The sequence below is a fragment of the Pecten maximus genome, chromosome 2 (assembly GCF_902652985.1).
Source record: "Pecten maximus chromosome 2, xPecMax1.1, whole genome shotgun sequence".
Classification (NCBI taxonomy): domain Eukaryota; kingdom Metazoa; phylum Mollusca; class Bivalvia; order Pectinida; family Pectinidae; genus Pecten; species Pecten maximus.
In genome coordinates, this window is record NC_047016.1 from 37,830,564 (window position 1) to 37,847,347 (window position 16,784).

General features: G+C 39.4%; 1 protein-coding gene across 13 annotated transcripts in view; it reads left to right on the plus strand.

Annotated features, from left to right (window-relative positions):
• The window catches only part of LOC117321990, a 112,190-nt gene that overhangs the window by 84,496 nt on the left and 10,910 nt on the right, over positions 1-16,784 (plus strand). For all 13 annotated transcript variants that reach the window (XM_033876654.1, XM_033876656.1, XM_033876655.1 and 10 more), the window contains 15 exons: positions 6,444-6,543; positions 6,750-6,877; positions 7,664-7,822; positions 9,320-9,337; positions 9,819-9,977; positions 10,639-10,806; positions 11,025-11,207; positions 11,866-12,036; positions 12,227-12,246; positions 12,584-12,647; positions 13,964-14,125; positions 14,550-14,576; positions 14,774-14,932; positions 15,972-16,157; positions 16,329-16,490. In XM_033876654.1, coding sequence (XP_033732545.1) covers positions 6,444-6,543; positions 6,750-6,877; positions 7,664-7,822; positions 9,320-9,337; positions 9,819-9,977; positions 10,639-10,806; positions 11,025-11,207; positions 11,866-12,036; positions 12,227-12,246; positions 12,584-12,647; positions 13,964-14,125; positions 14,550-14,576; positions 14,774-14,932; positions 15,972-16,157; positions 16,329-16,490 — 1,866 coding nt within the window. The remainder of the gene's footprint in view (positions 1-6,443; positions 6,544-6,749; positions 6,878-7,663; positions 7,823-9,319; positions 9,338-9,818; positions 9,978-10,638; positions 10,807-11,024; positions 11,208-11,865; positions 12,037-12,226; positions 12,247-12,583; positions 12,648-13,963; positions 14,126-14,549; positions 14,577-14,773; positions 14,933-15,971; positions 16,158-16,328; positions 16,491-16,784) is intronic.

Sequence of the window (16,784 nt, forward strand, 5' to 3'; positions counted from 1 at the left end):
ATCTCCTACTTTGGGGAGTGGTTTACTCTCCTCCAGTAAATCTCCTACTTTGGGGAGTGGTTTACTCTCCTCCAGTAAATCTCAAGCTTTGGGGAGTGGTTTACTCTCTTCCAGTAAATATCCTACTTTGGGGAGTGGTTTACTCTCCTCCAGTAAATATCCTACTTTGGGGAGTGGTTTACTCTCCTCCAGTAAATATCCTACTTTGGGGAGTGGTTTACTCTCCTCCAGTAAATATCCTACTTTGGGGAGTGGTTTACTCTCCTCCAGTAAATATCCTACTTTGGGGAGTGGTTTACTCTCCTCCAGTAAATATCCTACTTTGGGGATTGGTTTACTCTCCTCCAGTAAATCTCCTACTTTGGGGAGTAGTTTACTCTCCTCCAGTAAATCTCCTTTGGGAAGTGGTTCACCCTCCTCCAGGAAATATCTTACTTTGGGGAGTGGTTTACTCTCCTCCAGTAAATCTCCTACTTTGGGGAGTGGTTTACTCTCCTCCAGTAAATCTCCTACTTTGGGGAGTGGTTTACTCTCCCCCAGTAAATCTCCTACTTTGGGGAGTGGTTTACTCACCTCCAGTAAATCTCCTACTTTGGGGAGTGGTTTACTCTCCTCCAGTAAATATCCTACTTTGGGGAGTGGTTTACTCACCTCCGGTAAATCTCCCACTTTGGGGAGTGGTTTACTCTCCCCCAGTAAATCTCCTACTTTGGGGAGTGGTTTACTCTCCTCCAGTAAATATCCTACTTTGGGGAGTGGTTTACTCACCTCCGGTAAATCTCCCACTTTGGGGAGTGGTTTACTCTCCTCCAGTAAATATCCTACTTCGGGGAGTGGTTTACTCTCCTCCATTAAATATCCTACTTTGGGGAGTAGTTTACTCACCTCCAGTAAATATCCTACTTTGGGGAGTGGTTTACTCACCTCCAGTAAATCTCCTACTTTGGGGAGTGGTTTACTCTCCTCCAGTAAATATCCTACTTTGGGGAGTAGTTTACTCACCTCCAGTAAATATCCTACTTTGGGGAGTGGTTTACTCACCTCCAGTAAATCTCCTACTTTGGGGAGTAGTTTACTCTCCTCCAGTAAATCTCCTACTTTGGGGAGTAGTTTACTCTCCTCCAGTAAATCTCCTACTTTGGGGAGTGGTTTACTCACCTCCAGTAAATCTCCTACTTTGGGAAGTGGTTTACTCTCCTCCAGTAAATCTCAAGCTTTGGGGAGTGGTTTACTCTCCTCCAGTAAATCTTCTACTTTGGGGAGTAGTTTACTCTCCTCCAGTAAATCTCCTACTTTGGGGAGTAGTTTACTCTCCTCCAGTAAATCTCCTACTTTGGGGAGTGGTTTACTCACCTCCAGTAAATCTCCTACTTTGGGGAGTGGTTTACTCTCCTCCAGTAAATCTCAAGCTTTGGGGAGTGGTTTACTCTACGCCAGTAAATCCCCCACTTTGGGGAGTGGTTTACTCTCCTCCAGTAAATATCCTACTTTGGGGAGTGGTTTACTCACCTCCAGTAAATATCCTACTTTGTGGAGTGGTTTACTCACCTCCAGTAAATCTCCTACTTTGGGGAGTAGTTTACTCTCCTCCAGTAAATATCCTACTTTGGGGAGTGGTTTACTCTCCTCCAGTAAATATCCTACTTTGGGGAGTGGTTTACTCTCCTCCAGTAACTCTCCTACTTTGGGGAGTGGTTTACTCACCTCCAGTAAATCTCCTACTTTGGGGAGTGATTTACTCTCCTCCAGTAAATATCCAGCTTTGGGGAGTGGTTTACTCTCCTCCAGTAAATCTCCATCTTTGGGGATTGGTTTACTCTCCTCCAGTAAATCTCCTACTTTGGAGAGTGGTTTACTCTCCTCCAGTAAATATCCTACTTTGGGGAGTGGTTTACTCTCCTCCAGTAAATATCCTACTTTGGGGAGTGGTTTACTCTCCTCCAGTAAATCTCCATCTTTGGGGATTGGTTTACTCTCCTCCAGTAAATCTTCTACTTTGGGGAGTGGTTTACTCTCCTCCAGTAAATATCCTACTTTGGGGAGTGGTTTACTCTCCTCCAGTAAATCTCAAGCTTTGGGGAGTGGTTAACTCTCTTCCAGTAAATATCCTACTTTGGGGAGTGGTTTACTCTCCTCCAGTAAATCTCCTACTTTGGGGAGTAGTTTACTCTCCTCCAGTAAATATCCTACTTTGGGGAGTGGTTTACTCTCCTCCAGTAAATCTCCTACTTTGGGGAGTGGTTTACTCTCCTCCGGTAAATCTCCTACTTTGGGGAGTGGTTTACTCTCCTCCAGTAAATCTCCTACTTTGGGGAGTGGTTTACTCTCCTCCAGTAAATCTCCAGCTTTGGGGAGTGGTTTACTCTCCTCCAGTAAATATCCTACTTTGGGGAGTGGTTTACTCTCCTCCAGTAAATATCCTACTTTGGGGAGTGGTTTACTCTCCTCCAGTAAATATCCTACTTTGGGGAGTGGTTTACTCTCCTCCAGTAAATCTCCTACTTTGGGGAGTGGTTTACTCTCCTCCAGTAAATCTCAAGTTTTGGGGAGTGGTTTACTCTCTTCCAGTAAATATCCTACTTTGGGGAGTGGTTTACTCTCCTCCAGTAAATATCCTACTTTGGGGATTGGTTTACTCTCCTCCAGTAAATCTCCTACTTTGGGGAGTAGTTTACTCTCCTCCAGTAAATCTCCTTTGGGAAGTGGTTTACCCTCCTCCAGGAAATATCCTACTTTGGGGAGTGGTTTACTCTCCTCCAGTAAATCTCCTACTTTGGGGAGTGGTTTACTCTCCTCCAGTAAATCTCCTACTTTGGGGAGTGGTTTACTCTCCCCCAGTAAATCTCCTACTTTGGGGAGTGGTTTACTCACCTCCAGTAAATCTCCTATTTTGGGGAGTGGTTTACTCTCCTCCAGTAAATATCCTACTTTGGGGAGTGGTTTACTCACCTCCGGTAAATCTCCCACTTTGGGGAGTGGTTTACTCTCCTCCAGTAAATCTCCTACTTTGGGGAGTGGTTTACTCTCCTCCAGTAAATCTCCTACTTTGGGGAGTGGTTTACTCTCCTCCGGTAAATCTCCCACTTTGGGGAGTGGTTTACTCTCCCCCAGTAAATCTCCCACTTTGGGGAGTGGTTTACTCTCCTCCAGTAAATATCCTACTTTGGGGAGTGGTTTACTCTCCTCCAGTAAATATCCTACTTTGGGGAGTAGTTTACTCTCCTCCAGTAAATCTCCATCTTTGGGGATTGGTTTACTCTCCTCCAGTAAATCTCCTACTTTGGGGAGTGGTTTACTCTCCTCCAGTAAATATCCTACTTTGGGGAGTGGTTTACTCTCCTCCAGTAAATATCCTACTTTGGGGAGTGGTTTACTCTCCTCCAGTAAATCTCCATCTTTGGGGATTGGTTTACTCTCCTCCAGTAAATCTCCTACTTTGGGGAGTGGTTTACTCTCCTCCAGTAAATCTCAAGCTTTGGGGAGTGGTTTACTCTCTTCCAGTAAATATCCTACTTTGGGGAGTAGTTTACTCTCCTCCAGTAAATATCCTACTTTGGGGATTGGTTTACTCTCCTCCAGTAAATCTCCTACTTTGGGGAGTGGTTTACTCTCCTCCAGTAAATCTCCTACTTTGGGGAGTGGTTTACTCTCCTCCAGTAAATCTCCTACTTTGGGGAGTGGTTTACTCTCCTCCAGTAAATCTCAAGCTTTGGGGAGTGGTTTACTCTCTTCCAGTAAATATCCTACTTTGGGGGGTGGTTTACTCTCCTCCAGTAAATATCCTACTTTGGGGAGTGGTTTACTCTCCTCCAGTAAATATCCTACTTTGGGGAGTGGTTTACTCTCCTCCAGTAAATCTCCTACTTTGGGGAGTGGTTTACTCTCCTCCAGTAAATCTCCTACTTTGGGGAGTGGTTTACTCTCCTCCAGTAAATCTCAAGTTTTGGGGAGTGGTTTACTCTCTTCCAGTAAATATCCTACTTTGGGGAGTGGTTTACTCTCCTCCAGTAAATATCCTACTTTGGGGATTGGTTTACTCTCCTCCAGTAAATCTCCTACTTTGGGGAGTAGTTTACTCTCCTCCAGTAAATCTCCTTTGGGAAGTGGTTTACCCTCCTCCAGGAAATATCTTACTTTGGGGAGTGGTTTACTCTCCTCCAGTAAATCTCCTACTTTGGGGAGTGGTTTACTCTCCTCCAGTAAATCTCCTACTTTGGGGAGTGGTTTACTCTCCTCCAGTAAATCTCCTACTTTGGGGAGTGGTTTACTCTCCTCCAGTAAATCTCCTATTTTGGGGAGTGGTTTACTCTCCTCCAGTAAATATCCTACTTTGGGGAGTGGTTTACTCACCTCCGGTAAATCTCCCACTTTGGGGAGTGGTTTACTCTCCCCCAGTAAATCTCCTACTTTGGGGAGTGGTTTACTCTCCTCCAGTAAATCTCCTACTTTGGGGAGTGGTTTACTCTCCTCCGGTAAATCTCCCACTTTGGGGAGTGGTTTACTCTCCCCCAGTAAATCTCCCACTTTGGGGAGTGGTTTACTCTCCTCCAGTAAATATCCTACTTTGGGGAGTGGTTTACTCTCCTCCAGTAAATATCCTACTTTGGGGAGTAGTTTACTCTCCTCCAGTAAATCTCCATCTTTGGGGATTGGTTTACTCTCCTCCAGTAAATCTCCTACTTTGGGGAGTGGTTTACTCTCCTCCAGTAAATATCCTACTTTGGGGAGTGGTTTACTCTCCTCCAGTAAATATCCTACTTTGGGGAGTGGTTTACTCTCCTCCAGTAAATCTCCATCTTTGGGGATTGGTTTACTCTCCTCCAGTAAATCTCCTACTTTGGGGAGTGGTTTACTCTCCTCCAGTAAATCTCAAGCTTTGGGGAGTGGTTTACTCTCTTCCAGTAAATATCCTACTTTGGGGAGTAGTTTACTCTCCTCCAGTAAATATCCTACTTTGGGGAGTGGTTTACTCTCCTCCAGTAAATCTCCTACTTTGGGGAGTGGTTTACTCTCCTCCAGTAAATCTCCTACTTTGGGGAGTGGTTTACTCTCCTCCAGTAAATCTCCTACTTTGGGGAGTGGTTTACTCTCCTCCAGTAAATCTCAAGCTTTGGGGAGTGGTTTACTCTCTTCCAGTAAATATCCTACTTTGGGGGGTGGTTTACTCTCCTCCAGTAAATATCCTACTTTGGGGAGTGGTTTACTCTCCTCCAGTAAATATCCTACTTTGGGGAGTGGTTTACTCTCCTCCAGTAAATCTCCTACTTTGGGGAGTGGTTTACTCTCTTCCAGTAAATATCCTACTTTGGGGAGTGGTTTACTCTCCTCCAGTAAATATCCTACTTTGGGGATTGGTTTACTCTCCTCCAGTAAATCTCCTACTTTGGGGAGTAGTTTACTCTCCTCCAGTAAATCTCCTTTGGGAAGTGGTTTACCCTCCTCCAGGAAATATCTTACTTTGGGGAGTGGTTTACTCTCCTCCAGTAAATCTCCTACTTTGGGGAGTGGTTTACTCTCCTCCAGTAAATCTCCTACTTTGGGGAGTGGTTTACTCTCCCCCAGTAAATCTCCTACTTTGGGGAGTGGTTTACTCACCTCCAGTAAATCTCCTATTTTGGGGAGTGGTTTACTCTCCTCCAGTAAATATCCTACTTTGGGGAGTGGTTTACTCACCTCCGGTAAATCTCCCACTTTGGGGAGTGGTTTACTCTCCCCCAGTAAATCTCCTACTTTGGGGAGTGGTTTACTCTCCTCCAGTAAATCTCCTACTTTGGGGAGTGGTTTACTCTCCTCCGGTAAATCTCCCACTTTGGGGAGTGGTTTACTCTCCCCCAGTAAATCTCCCACTTTGGGGAGTGGTTTACTCTCCTCCAGTAAATATCCTACTTTGGGGAGTGGTTTACTCTCCTCCAGTAAATATCCTACTTTGGGGAGTAGTTTACTCTCCTCCAGTAAATCTCCCACTTTGGGGAGTGGTTTACTCTCCCCCAGTAAATCTCCTACTTTGGGGAGTGGTTTACTCTCCTCCAGTAAATCTCCTACTTTGGGGAGTGGTTTACTCTCCTCCGGTAAATCTCCCACTTTGGGGAGTGGTTTACTCTCCCCCAGTAAATCTCCTACTTTGGGGAGTGGTTTACTCTCCCCCAGTAAATCTCCTTCTTTGTAATTTACTTACTCTACAGTGAGGAGACAACAACTCACTTGTGTTTAAATCTCTCTGTGGTAAGATACCAGAGCTACGTGACTATAACTTTCATTTTGAACTTAAAATTACTTTAAATTTTCTTCATTGTTTAAATAACATTAGGTATTTGGTTTGTTTTTGTTTAACCTCCTATTAATATACTGTGTTACTGTCACTGAGAAGACAACTGAATTCACTGACTGTTACAGTAGCTCTAATCAATTAAGGAAATATCATAAATAATTCACCTTTTCTTCAGTAATTAGAAAGCCATTGACAGAATGCCAGATGAGCAAGTTGAAGATAGCAATCTCTCTACAGACAGAAGGAGATATCTGTGACAGTGTATTCATCCCAAGGTATTTCTAGTCTCATTGTTTTATCTTTACAATTTGAAGTTTTCTTGATATAGATCTTTTGATTTTGAGAAGTAATTTGTAAAAAGAATGGGTCTGTTTGACTTGTTCATTGTGTTAAATACAATCTCTGTGTCTCGGCTGACGGAGCATTCTATAGCCTAGGTTTGTCTCCCATCAGGTCACTCATTTTAGACTTATATTAACAGATGTGATAGGAATGGTAACTACAGTCGTACCCAATGTCAGGATAACACAGGGGTATGTTGGTGTGTGTTCCCTAATGGCACAGAGATCCCCAGAACCAAGAGGATTGGACGACCCCAGTGTAATAAAGGTAGGTATACTTTCAAATTATAACAATACTGGGTAGATATATAGTTAGTTAGTTAGTTAGTTAGTTAGTAAGTTTGTTGTTGGTTAGTTAGTTTTAGTTAGTTAGTTAGTTAGTTAGTTAGTTAGTTAGTTAGTTAATTAGTTAGTTGTGTACTGCCTACATAACTCCCCCTTTTGCAATAACTTGTCAAAAAAAAACAAAAAAAAACAGCAAAATTCTTAATGCTTGCTTATTCTAATGTTTGCATCTTAAGAAAGCAGTTATCTTAATTCATAAGAGGTCTGGTAGTGATATGGTACAGCAAAATAATGGGAAAATATTTTGTTGGTTTTATTTTTATTTTATTTTTTTATCCCAAGACATGCTAAGTCCATAAGTATACATATAATCATTATATAAATCTAGATATGATAAAATGACAATTGAATGTTGGAAATGTTTTTTTAATTTTCAACTTTTTTGGATTTAATGGTTCAACATCAGATTCAACTCTACATAATATCTCTGTTGATGAATAAATTGCATTAATTTGGCTTATTGAGATTTTATGTCCTTATAAGTTTCTGAATCTTTACTATCCTCAGTTATTTCTTAAAAGCAAATTTGTATTTACCAAGAGTACCTAAATCTTTTACGTTCAGTGAACATGTTTGAACACAATGGGATGACGAAAATAATACAGTGTCAGGTATCTGACCCAAAATTGTGTATAAAAACTACACTTAAGGATGAGATTTATCCTCAATATCAAGACCATAACATAATGTAATTGTTACTCATTTGTAGCTAGCAGACCTGGCCAGTGTCCTGTTGTGACCATGAATACCCAAACTGTTGCTCCTACTTTATGTGCTGCAAAATGTAGCTCTGATGACAACTGTACAACAGCTGGACAGCGGTGTTGTGAAAGTTCCAGTTGTGGACCGACCTGTCAGGCTATCAGGGGTGAATATATTACTATCTCAGGTCTTAAAATACATTTTTATGTCTGAAGGAACAAGTATCCCTGGTTAGGCTTTCATATGCACATTGCTGATTATTGGTTGGGAACTTTATTTATTTTACAACAAGTGAATTGTGAAACAAAGTTATTTCATCTCTCTTAATCATTCTCACTGGCCTGGATGGAAACATGAAAGGTTTTACTATGAGAAGAATCAGATTTGTCGGCCAGGTTACTCCTATACCATTTCTCATCAGATAAAACCCCAGTCGCCAATGTGAAAGGCAAGTGTTTTACCACTGTACCTCCCAACCACCTAGCTGTTGTCTGTTGCTTTATTATATACCAGGGTAATCCAGTATATGGAATAGCTATTGACATTAATCAAAAACTTATGTAATTATATAAGAAACGGAAATCTTCCATAAAAAGATTTAAATTCTTTGAAATAAAGCCTATAACTTGAAATTTGTTAGGATAATGCACATTTTAATAATTGAAGGTGAATATTGCATAATGTATAAGCCTAATAAATTGCACAGTGCCATATAAGGGTATCTTAAATAAGTGCCTGCATCATTTGAATGAAACATGTTTTTAGCATTCAACCGCTTCTTTATTTGTTGAAAACCATTTGCAATAGCCAAAATTGTACATATAAGGACTGGTGACAATCTTTTCAGAATTATTTAAAGTGTATGTCTTTTATAACTTCATATTGTATGGTGTACCTGGTTGCAATGAAGAATTGATTTCTGTGGGGGAATACTGTATAGTTGCTTTTATTCACGGGGGATTTAATTTCGCTATATTCGCGGTCAAGGTAATGTCCGTGAAATTAAATACCCGTGAATATTTTTCACCTTGTGATGAGTGACCACTATGACAATGAATAATAAACAATCTTTATTTAAAGCATATTGTTAAGCAGAACATGTACATCGTAAGTATACATGTAGTTTCTACCGTTTCACGATATCATATTAGAGTCGCATAAAATGTGTACATCGTAAGTATAATTTCTACTATTTCCCTATATGGTATTAAATGTCACATAAAATATTAAAATGCGCGAAATTTTCTCCCCGCGAAATAGTCCTGAACAGAAAAACGCAAAATTTTCACCCCGCGAAATTAAACAACTATACAGTAATCCACCACTCCTGTGTGACAGACAAACAAATATCAACCATTAGGATTAAATTTTTGAGGATTAGTACTTGACAAAAGCCTATTTGTAAAATCTCCAAATCTAATCTCAGGTGGAGATTTTCTCTGTCTACATTCACTCACTATGAAGAATATTGATAATTTTAGATAACAAAAACTTGTCAAATGATTTCTCTTTTGTTGATTTGAACAGTGCTGAATTACATACAGAAGTTACTGATTCAGAAGTTTCTACTGATCAATTGAAAAAACAATAAGAACCATTGTGAGAGATTTTTAGCTCTTATTAATAAATCATTTTGTAATTTTGAATTATGTTTCTTTTGTAGGTGACCCAGAGCCTGAATGTAAGTAATAAACATTTATAAACCATCCATGTTGAATGTTATATGATAGATGATAGCTGGAGACTTTTAGATTTTGTCAGGGGGAATGAGGGGATATCCTTCTAGTATTTCATTAATATACTGGTATCTTTCATAATATTATCACTGACAAATCAGGGAAAAATAACAGTGTCCTAAAATATTATTATTTTTACTGTAAAACTTAAAGTTAGTAAAGAAGCAGAGTATGATTCGATTTCCTTGGTATGAAATTAATTATTCTTCCACTCTGATTTTAAAAGAGAAATTGAAACTTGGAGGAGGGGGGGGGGGGGGGGGCCTGGTACAGTACATGTCTTTTGTCTTCATATATTCTATAAAAAATATACTGTTTACTCTTTGTCGGAGATGTTACACCTATAGTATGAAGTACTTCGATATTTCTGTATTACTTCCTCTTTAATTCACTGCTATAAATGTTTCTGTGATTTCGTTGTTTCAGTGTGTCCTGCTGGGGTACAGGCTATGTGCTGCGACTTCCTGCAGTGTGTGGACCACATGTGTCCAGCCCATCCAAGGGCTAAATGTCGAATGAACCCCTGTGGAGGTTGTCATGTGGAGTTCTACGACAAATACAGCAACAAAGTCAATTGTACCGAAGGTATGTAGTGTTTTAACTTTCTCTCATTTATCTCATTGTCCGAATCAGACATTTTCACCCCGGTCCGAATAGATAAAGGTTGTTGACTAGCTGTGAGTGTCCAAATGTTAAGTGTTTATCCAGTGCTAACTCTTACTTACATAACTGTATTATAAATGTTTAATAACACAGATACACAGCATGGAAATGATGCCACAAAAAAGGATGACAAGAAAAATTGTGTAGTATGTAGAGTCTTTCTTAAGGTTCTGATATGGAAGCTTGTTATACAGCTGTATTTCCTAGAACGTGAAATTGTAAGATACATCGATATAATGTCTCCCGAAATGAAAAGTCAGATCAGAAATGTGAGTGATGATTGCATATTTTTTCATAACCTCACATTCTATATGTAGATATTTCCTAAAAAGAAATATTGTAGAGTTGGATTTTATATGACAGTACCAGTAACACTAGGCTTGTTGAAATATTAGTATTACTACAAAATTCTTTTTAAAAAAAAACTAATTTTTTTAGCTGTGAATGTAAACAGATTCGGGCATAAAAAAGTCACTTTCTGTCACTTTTTTCTTTCTTAAAACAAGACATGTCTGAAATTAAACAAGAAAGAAAACATCACTTGAACATTACTTAAAAGTGTGGTAATATTGTAATGTCACAGGTTTGACCCCGTGTCAGCTACAGCGGATGGATGCTAACATGAAGAAAGTGAATGTAACACGCCGACAACGCATCCGCAGGTACCTTTACTTGATCAAACAGGAAGAGGAAGAAAAAGAAGACAACACCAAAAGACCTGAGGATACAGTACCTATGATAGAGGAGACAGGTAAGTAAGAGGATTATGTTGAAAAATAATACAATACGTGCGACAAAATTCAAATCCTTCCATATGAGGCTCACAACTTATCAATCAGCCCTCGTAGCAAGTTGATCAGAAAGTTGTCATGGTTTTTGTGAGACAATTTCTCAGTGTTACCTTGTGATAACGATCAATAGGCTACTGATGTGATAATGTTTAGTTATAAAAGGAGTTGTGTTTTACAGATAAGATGGATGAAGTGTGTAGACTGCCTATGACGAAGGGCTCGTGTAAGGCCTTCATCTACAGATACTACTACAACCACACTCAACAGGCGTGTATGAAGTTTAAATATGGTGGCTGTGAAGGCAACAAGAACAACTTCGAGGATATTAACACTTGCTATAAAACCTGTCAAGCCTCCAAAGGTAGGCAATATTTGTGAATTTTAAAACTAAAAATGCATAAAGTGACACCCACAGTATAGAAATATCTAATTATATAAATATAATCAACAGTCTACACCAATAAACATAAAAAAAATAGTAAAATAAACATCCTTGAAGTGACACACCAAATATACAGGGGCCACAGTGGTCAAGTGGTTACAATTTATCACTAGCCCTCAGCCTCCACCTCTGGGTTGCGAGTTCGAAACCTACGTGGGGCAGCTAGTTGCCAGGTACTGATCGAAGGCCGTTGATTTTCCTACGGGTACTCCGGCTTTCCTCCACCTCCAAAACCTAGCAAATCCTTAAAGGACCCTAACAAAAAAAAACTCCATCTTGTACTAGCGCCATCTGTCAGCACTCTAACAGCTTCATTCCTGAGAAGATTTTTTTTTTCAAACAAAGTTTGCAAATCCTAGATGGCCATTATCTCAAGTTCATTTCCCATGGCCTCCAACATCAGAATTTCATCTTTTTTTTGTTGGTATGGTAACATCTATATCTATATTTTGGTGGTCATTGCTCAGTGTTAAGGGGTCAGAGGTCAAACTTGAACCTGTTTTAAAACAGAAGTGCCTCATTCTGTATTCTTTATTTCCTTAGCTGTACCTCCATTCTGTATTCTTTATTTCCTTAGCTGTACCTCCATTCTGTGTACCTAAACCTAAAGTGGGTGATTGTGAGGCGGCCATTCCCAAGTACTACTACAACACCACCACAGAAATGTGTGAGAAGTTCTACTGGGGCGGCTGTGGAAAAGACCTCACCAATATCTTTGATTCCATGAAATTGTGTATGAGTAAATGTGGTAAGTACGATCTGACATTCTCAATTATTACTTACATTGATTTCAGTCTATCATGTAGGTTTGCCAGACACATGAAAATGTGTATTTAATAGTTGCCTGTGTGAACAGGTATGATAGTAACAGCAGAAATATTTGTTTTAGAAATTTCCTTTCGTTTTGCAAGCTTTTAATTCATATCTTTTAATTTCAGCTCCAGTTGAAGTTTGTCAAGTAAGTACCAAATCCTTTGATGTGTAACTGGTTCAGTACCAAATCCTTTGATGTGTTACTGGTTCAGTGTATCCCCATAAAATATTGTTATCTTTCATTTGTCATTTAACAGCATTATATCTGATTTTAATATAAAAAAGAATTGAAAAAACTGATATCATACTTCACTTTTTTTCTTAAACCGGATCTTTTAGTTAATTGTGCCTGGTATTTGTGTTTGAAATGAAACAAATCCTTTGCAATAATCCCAGTACTTAATGCGATTACAATCGCCTGTTTAATTAATTTTCACCCTATGTGTATATGATGTCGGTATCATCCTTGTATTTGTGTTTAGATGAGGAACTGTGGACCAGAGTTTATTTGTCAGCCAACAGGGAAGAAACAAGCCAAATGTATACGTAAGTTTTACTGATCCACCCTACACTAAAATTACACCCTGTAAAACAACAGTATATTTCTGATTATAGAGATAGTCATCAGTACTGAAGACTGAATCCTTTAATATGATAAACCCAGAATATATACTTTCTAGTCCTGTGAAAATTGATGGTTTTGGTTTGGTTTTCCATTTTGTTCAACATCTATCAACAGCTATGGTCATTTAAGGATGGCTTCCCCTGTGTGTGAGGTACATGTGTGTGGTGTATGTGTGAGGTACATGTGTGTGGTGTATGTGTGTGGTGTATGTGTGAGGTACATGTGTGTGGTGTATGTGTGTGGTGTATGTGTGTAGTGTATGTGTGAGGTACATGTGTGTGGTGTATGTGTGAGGTACATGTGTGTGGTGTATGTGTGAGATACATGTGTGTGGTGTATGTGTGAGATACATGTGTGTGGTGTATGTGTGAGGTACATGTGTGTGGTGTATGTGTGTGGTGTATGTGTGTGGTGTATGTGTGTGGTACATGTGTGTGGTGTATGTGTGTGGTGTATGTGTGAGATACATGTGTGTGGTGTATGTGTGAGGTACATGTGTGGTGTATGTGTGAGGTACATGTGTGTGGTGTATGTGTGAGGGACATGTGTGTGGTGTATGTGTGTGGTGTATGTGTGAGATACATGTGTGTGGTGTATGTGTGTGGTGTATGTGTGAGGTGTATGTGTGAGGTACATGTGTGTGGTGTATGTGTGAGATACATATGTGTGGTGTATGTGTGAGGTACATGTGTGTGGTGTATGTGTGAGATACATGTGTGAGGTACATGTGTGTGGTGTATGTGTGTGGTGTATGTGTGAGGTACATGTGTGTGGTGTATGTGTGAGATACATGTGTGTGGTGTATGTGTTTTGGGAGGCTGCAGTTTGTATTTGTCCACTTATGATAACACAAAGTGATCGTCTCAACTTCATAGTGCTACCTCATGATCAATGAATCATACTGCCAAAGGCCGCAAGAAAGACACCACACTAGTTCAGATTGTTTTACTGATAATAGGTAAACTAGTTGTCCCACTGAGTGTTTCGCTGGAGACGCAACTGTGATTTTTGGTACAATTATGGTAGGTATGTCCCAGCCAGGAGCCCTCCTCACAGGGACGAACCCTTCACTAAAGGCCAAAAATGAGACAATGAAAATTGCTGATTGACTGGTCATCTTTAGATGATAATTGACCATATGTACATAAGCTCCTTTGATAAAAACAAAAAATGATTTAAATGCAGTAAATGACTGTTACAGAAAATTGATTTTGAATTGTTTTTTGTTTGTGTCCAGCCAAGAACCAGGTGGATTCTGGGTACGAGTCATATGTGCCTCGCTGTGAGCGAGATGGTTCTTTCTCACCCCAGCAGTGTATTGGTGACACCTGTTGGTGTGTGGACAGTCATGGAACCCCTGATAACACCACCATCTCTATGGCTCATGCCAATTGTAATGGTAAGTAATCTAAATCCACAGGATTTGGGCTGTGTAACGTTAAATCTGCAATTAAGATGTCAGCCAATTTTTACCTTTCTGCCATTTTGGGGGTTGGGTATCAATAAGTGTTATCCATGTCTATACATTCCATTTCATAGCTAGTGTCTCATCTCATTTTTAACCAATGACGTATCCCGAGAACCCCTTAACAAATTATTATTTTTTACACCATATTGTCATAACATCAAGCTCTACACTTGATCACCTTCTGGTGGTCATTGGTCAAGGTTAAAGGTCATCTTTGACCCCTTCATTTGGATGGTTGTTAAATAGGAGCAGTGGCATGTCTAACGGGACATTTTTTAGTAATTTTTAAAGTCATTACAGTTCTCATCATAATGCTCATGTCATCCGTAATCTTTATTTATTTTCATGTTAACAGGTTCAAGCACTGGAGGACAAGGACCAGGTAAGTTATTACACCAACAAACAGGATCCAACCTTCCATGTAAATATGTATGGATCTACAATACATGTATAAATGAAAAAGGAAAACACGTTTACAAGTAAAAACTTTACTTCTTTTCAAATTACAAATGTCTTATGAAACCAATTTTCACATCTCCATACAGAAAAATTAACGTGATTGTCTTTGTTGTTGACTAGATGTGGTGTGTCCAGACAATACTCGACCAATGGTGTGTTCAAACAAGTGTCAGAATAGGACATGTGGTGACCGCACTGATGTCCGGTGTCTGACCAACCCATGTCAGCGCTGTCAGGTCAAGTTTGTGGATTACAACAACAAAGAAGTGAAGTGTGGTGGTATATATCTCGTTCTCATCAATCTTACATCACTAACCCGTCCTGAACCATAACTTTATACTTTGTTCAAGTCGAACCCCAAGGGTTGTATCATACCTAGGGATATAACTTAATATACTGTACATCCGAAAGCTCCTCCCTATCCCACATCACTAACCCGTCCTGAACCATAGTTTTATACTTTGTTTAAACCAGGCCCCAGGGATTGTGTCATACCTAGAGATATTCCTCCAAGAGTCTCTCCCTACTTTAACTTCACTGACCATCATTTTTTTTTTTTTTTTAATTTTTAATTTTTGAAGACATTTTTAATACATGAATAGATAATAACCTCATGCACACATACACACCCTCAAACATACACACATCAGTTCCAGAATGTATAGTTTGCCATTATATATCATCATGATCAGAATAACCTCAAAGATCTTTCATTGTCTTAAAAGCAACCTCATCCGCATCATCGTACTCATCATCACCATCGTAATCACATCATCATACAAGTCAACATACTCTCATCATCATAGTATCATCATCATAATCTCATCATACTCATCATCATAATAATCATCATTCTAATCATCTTCATAATATCATCATCATTAACTACAAAGGTAAATGCATGTACATAGGAAACCATACAAACTCCTATAAATGTGAATGTACTCTGATAGACATACATACACCCTCACACACATACATATTCAGTTTCCTGGTAGCCTGATCAATCCTGTCGAGGGCTCAGTTTCACTGACCATCATATAACATAGTTATACACTTTGTTCAAGTCAGGCCCCAAAGGTTGTATCATACCATTACACTCCAGAGAGCTCCTCCCTAGTCTATATATCTCTTTACATGATCACTGTACCAAGTTTCAGTATATTTCAGTATATTTCAGTATGTTTTTATATTCATGTAGTATATCACTCATCACATATAGTTAATGTTAGAAACTCTGAGGAGGTAACAGCTGAATAGTCATATTCCTTTAGAGCTGGTGATAGAACAGAAATCATGGCCGCTTATTTGTTTCCAGTCAGTCCTTGTGACATGAGGGAACCTAAGATGATAAATAAGCCAGCTGGTGGCTGCCTCAATGGAGCTCGTAGATGGTTCTTCAAGAAGAGTACGCAGACATGTGAAGTTTTTAAGTACTCTGCCAACTGCTATGGGAAGGATTCCTACTTCAAGTCCCTTCTGGATTGTCGGAACAAATGTCAAGGTAGTTACTGAATAAACTTATCATTTTCTGGGTGTGTAACACATAACTTTTCTGAATTATTGCTGTTCAAAAATATTCAAAGAAAAGTTTTTATCACCCTAAAAATGTTTGGAAAAGAAAGACATTCTTTATTATTGGAAATTGCTTGAAAATTTGGTTTTGTTACTATAGGGTCCCCTTGTGGTGAGACTGGTACATTGAGAACTTGTACGAATACCTGTGCCAACATGACCTGTCAATATTACCCCAATGCCACATGTAAAGTGAATCCATGTACTTGTGAGGCACACTTCTTTGACCCGGTCACCATGGAACTTGTTGACTGCTCTAAGTGTGAGTATAAGCTATTATATTGTGTAAAGGTATATTTAACGTCTTAGTTGTTAATACTGACAAACAGGTATCGTTATATCAGAAAGCTAGGAACTATTTTTCTGTAGTGAAAATGAGCCATTAAAGTACCATACACATAACATACATCCCTCCGTAGCCTTGTTCAAGTGTTGACCTATCACATCTTACGGTTATCTCATGTCCAATTGTATAACCTTTGACCTTTAACCTCTATTGATCATCCTATATCATACTGTGTAACCTATGACCTTTAATCCTGTGATCATCTGAAGT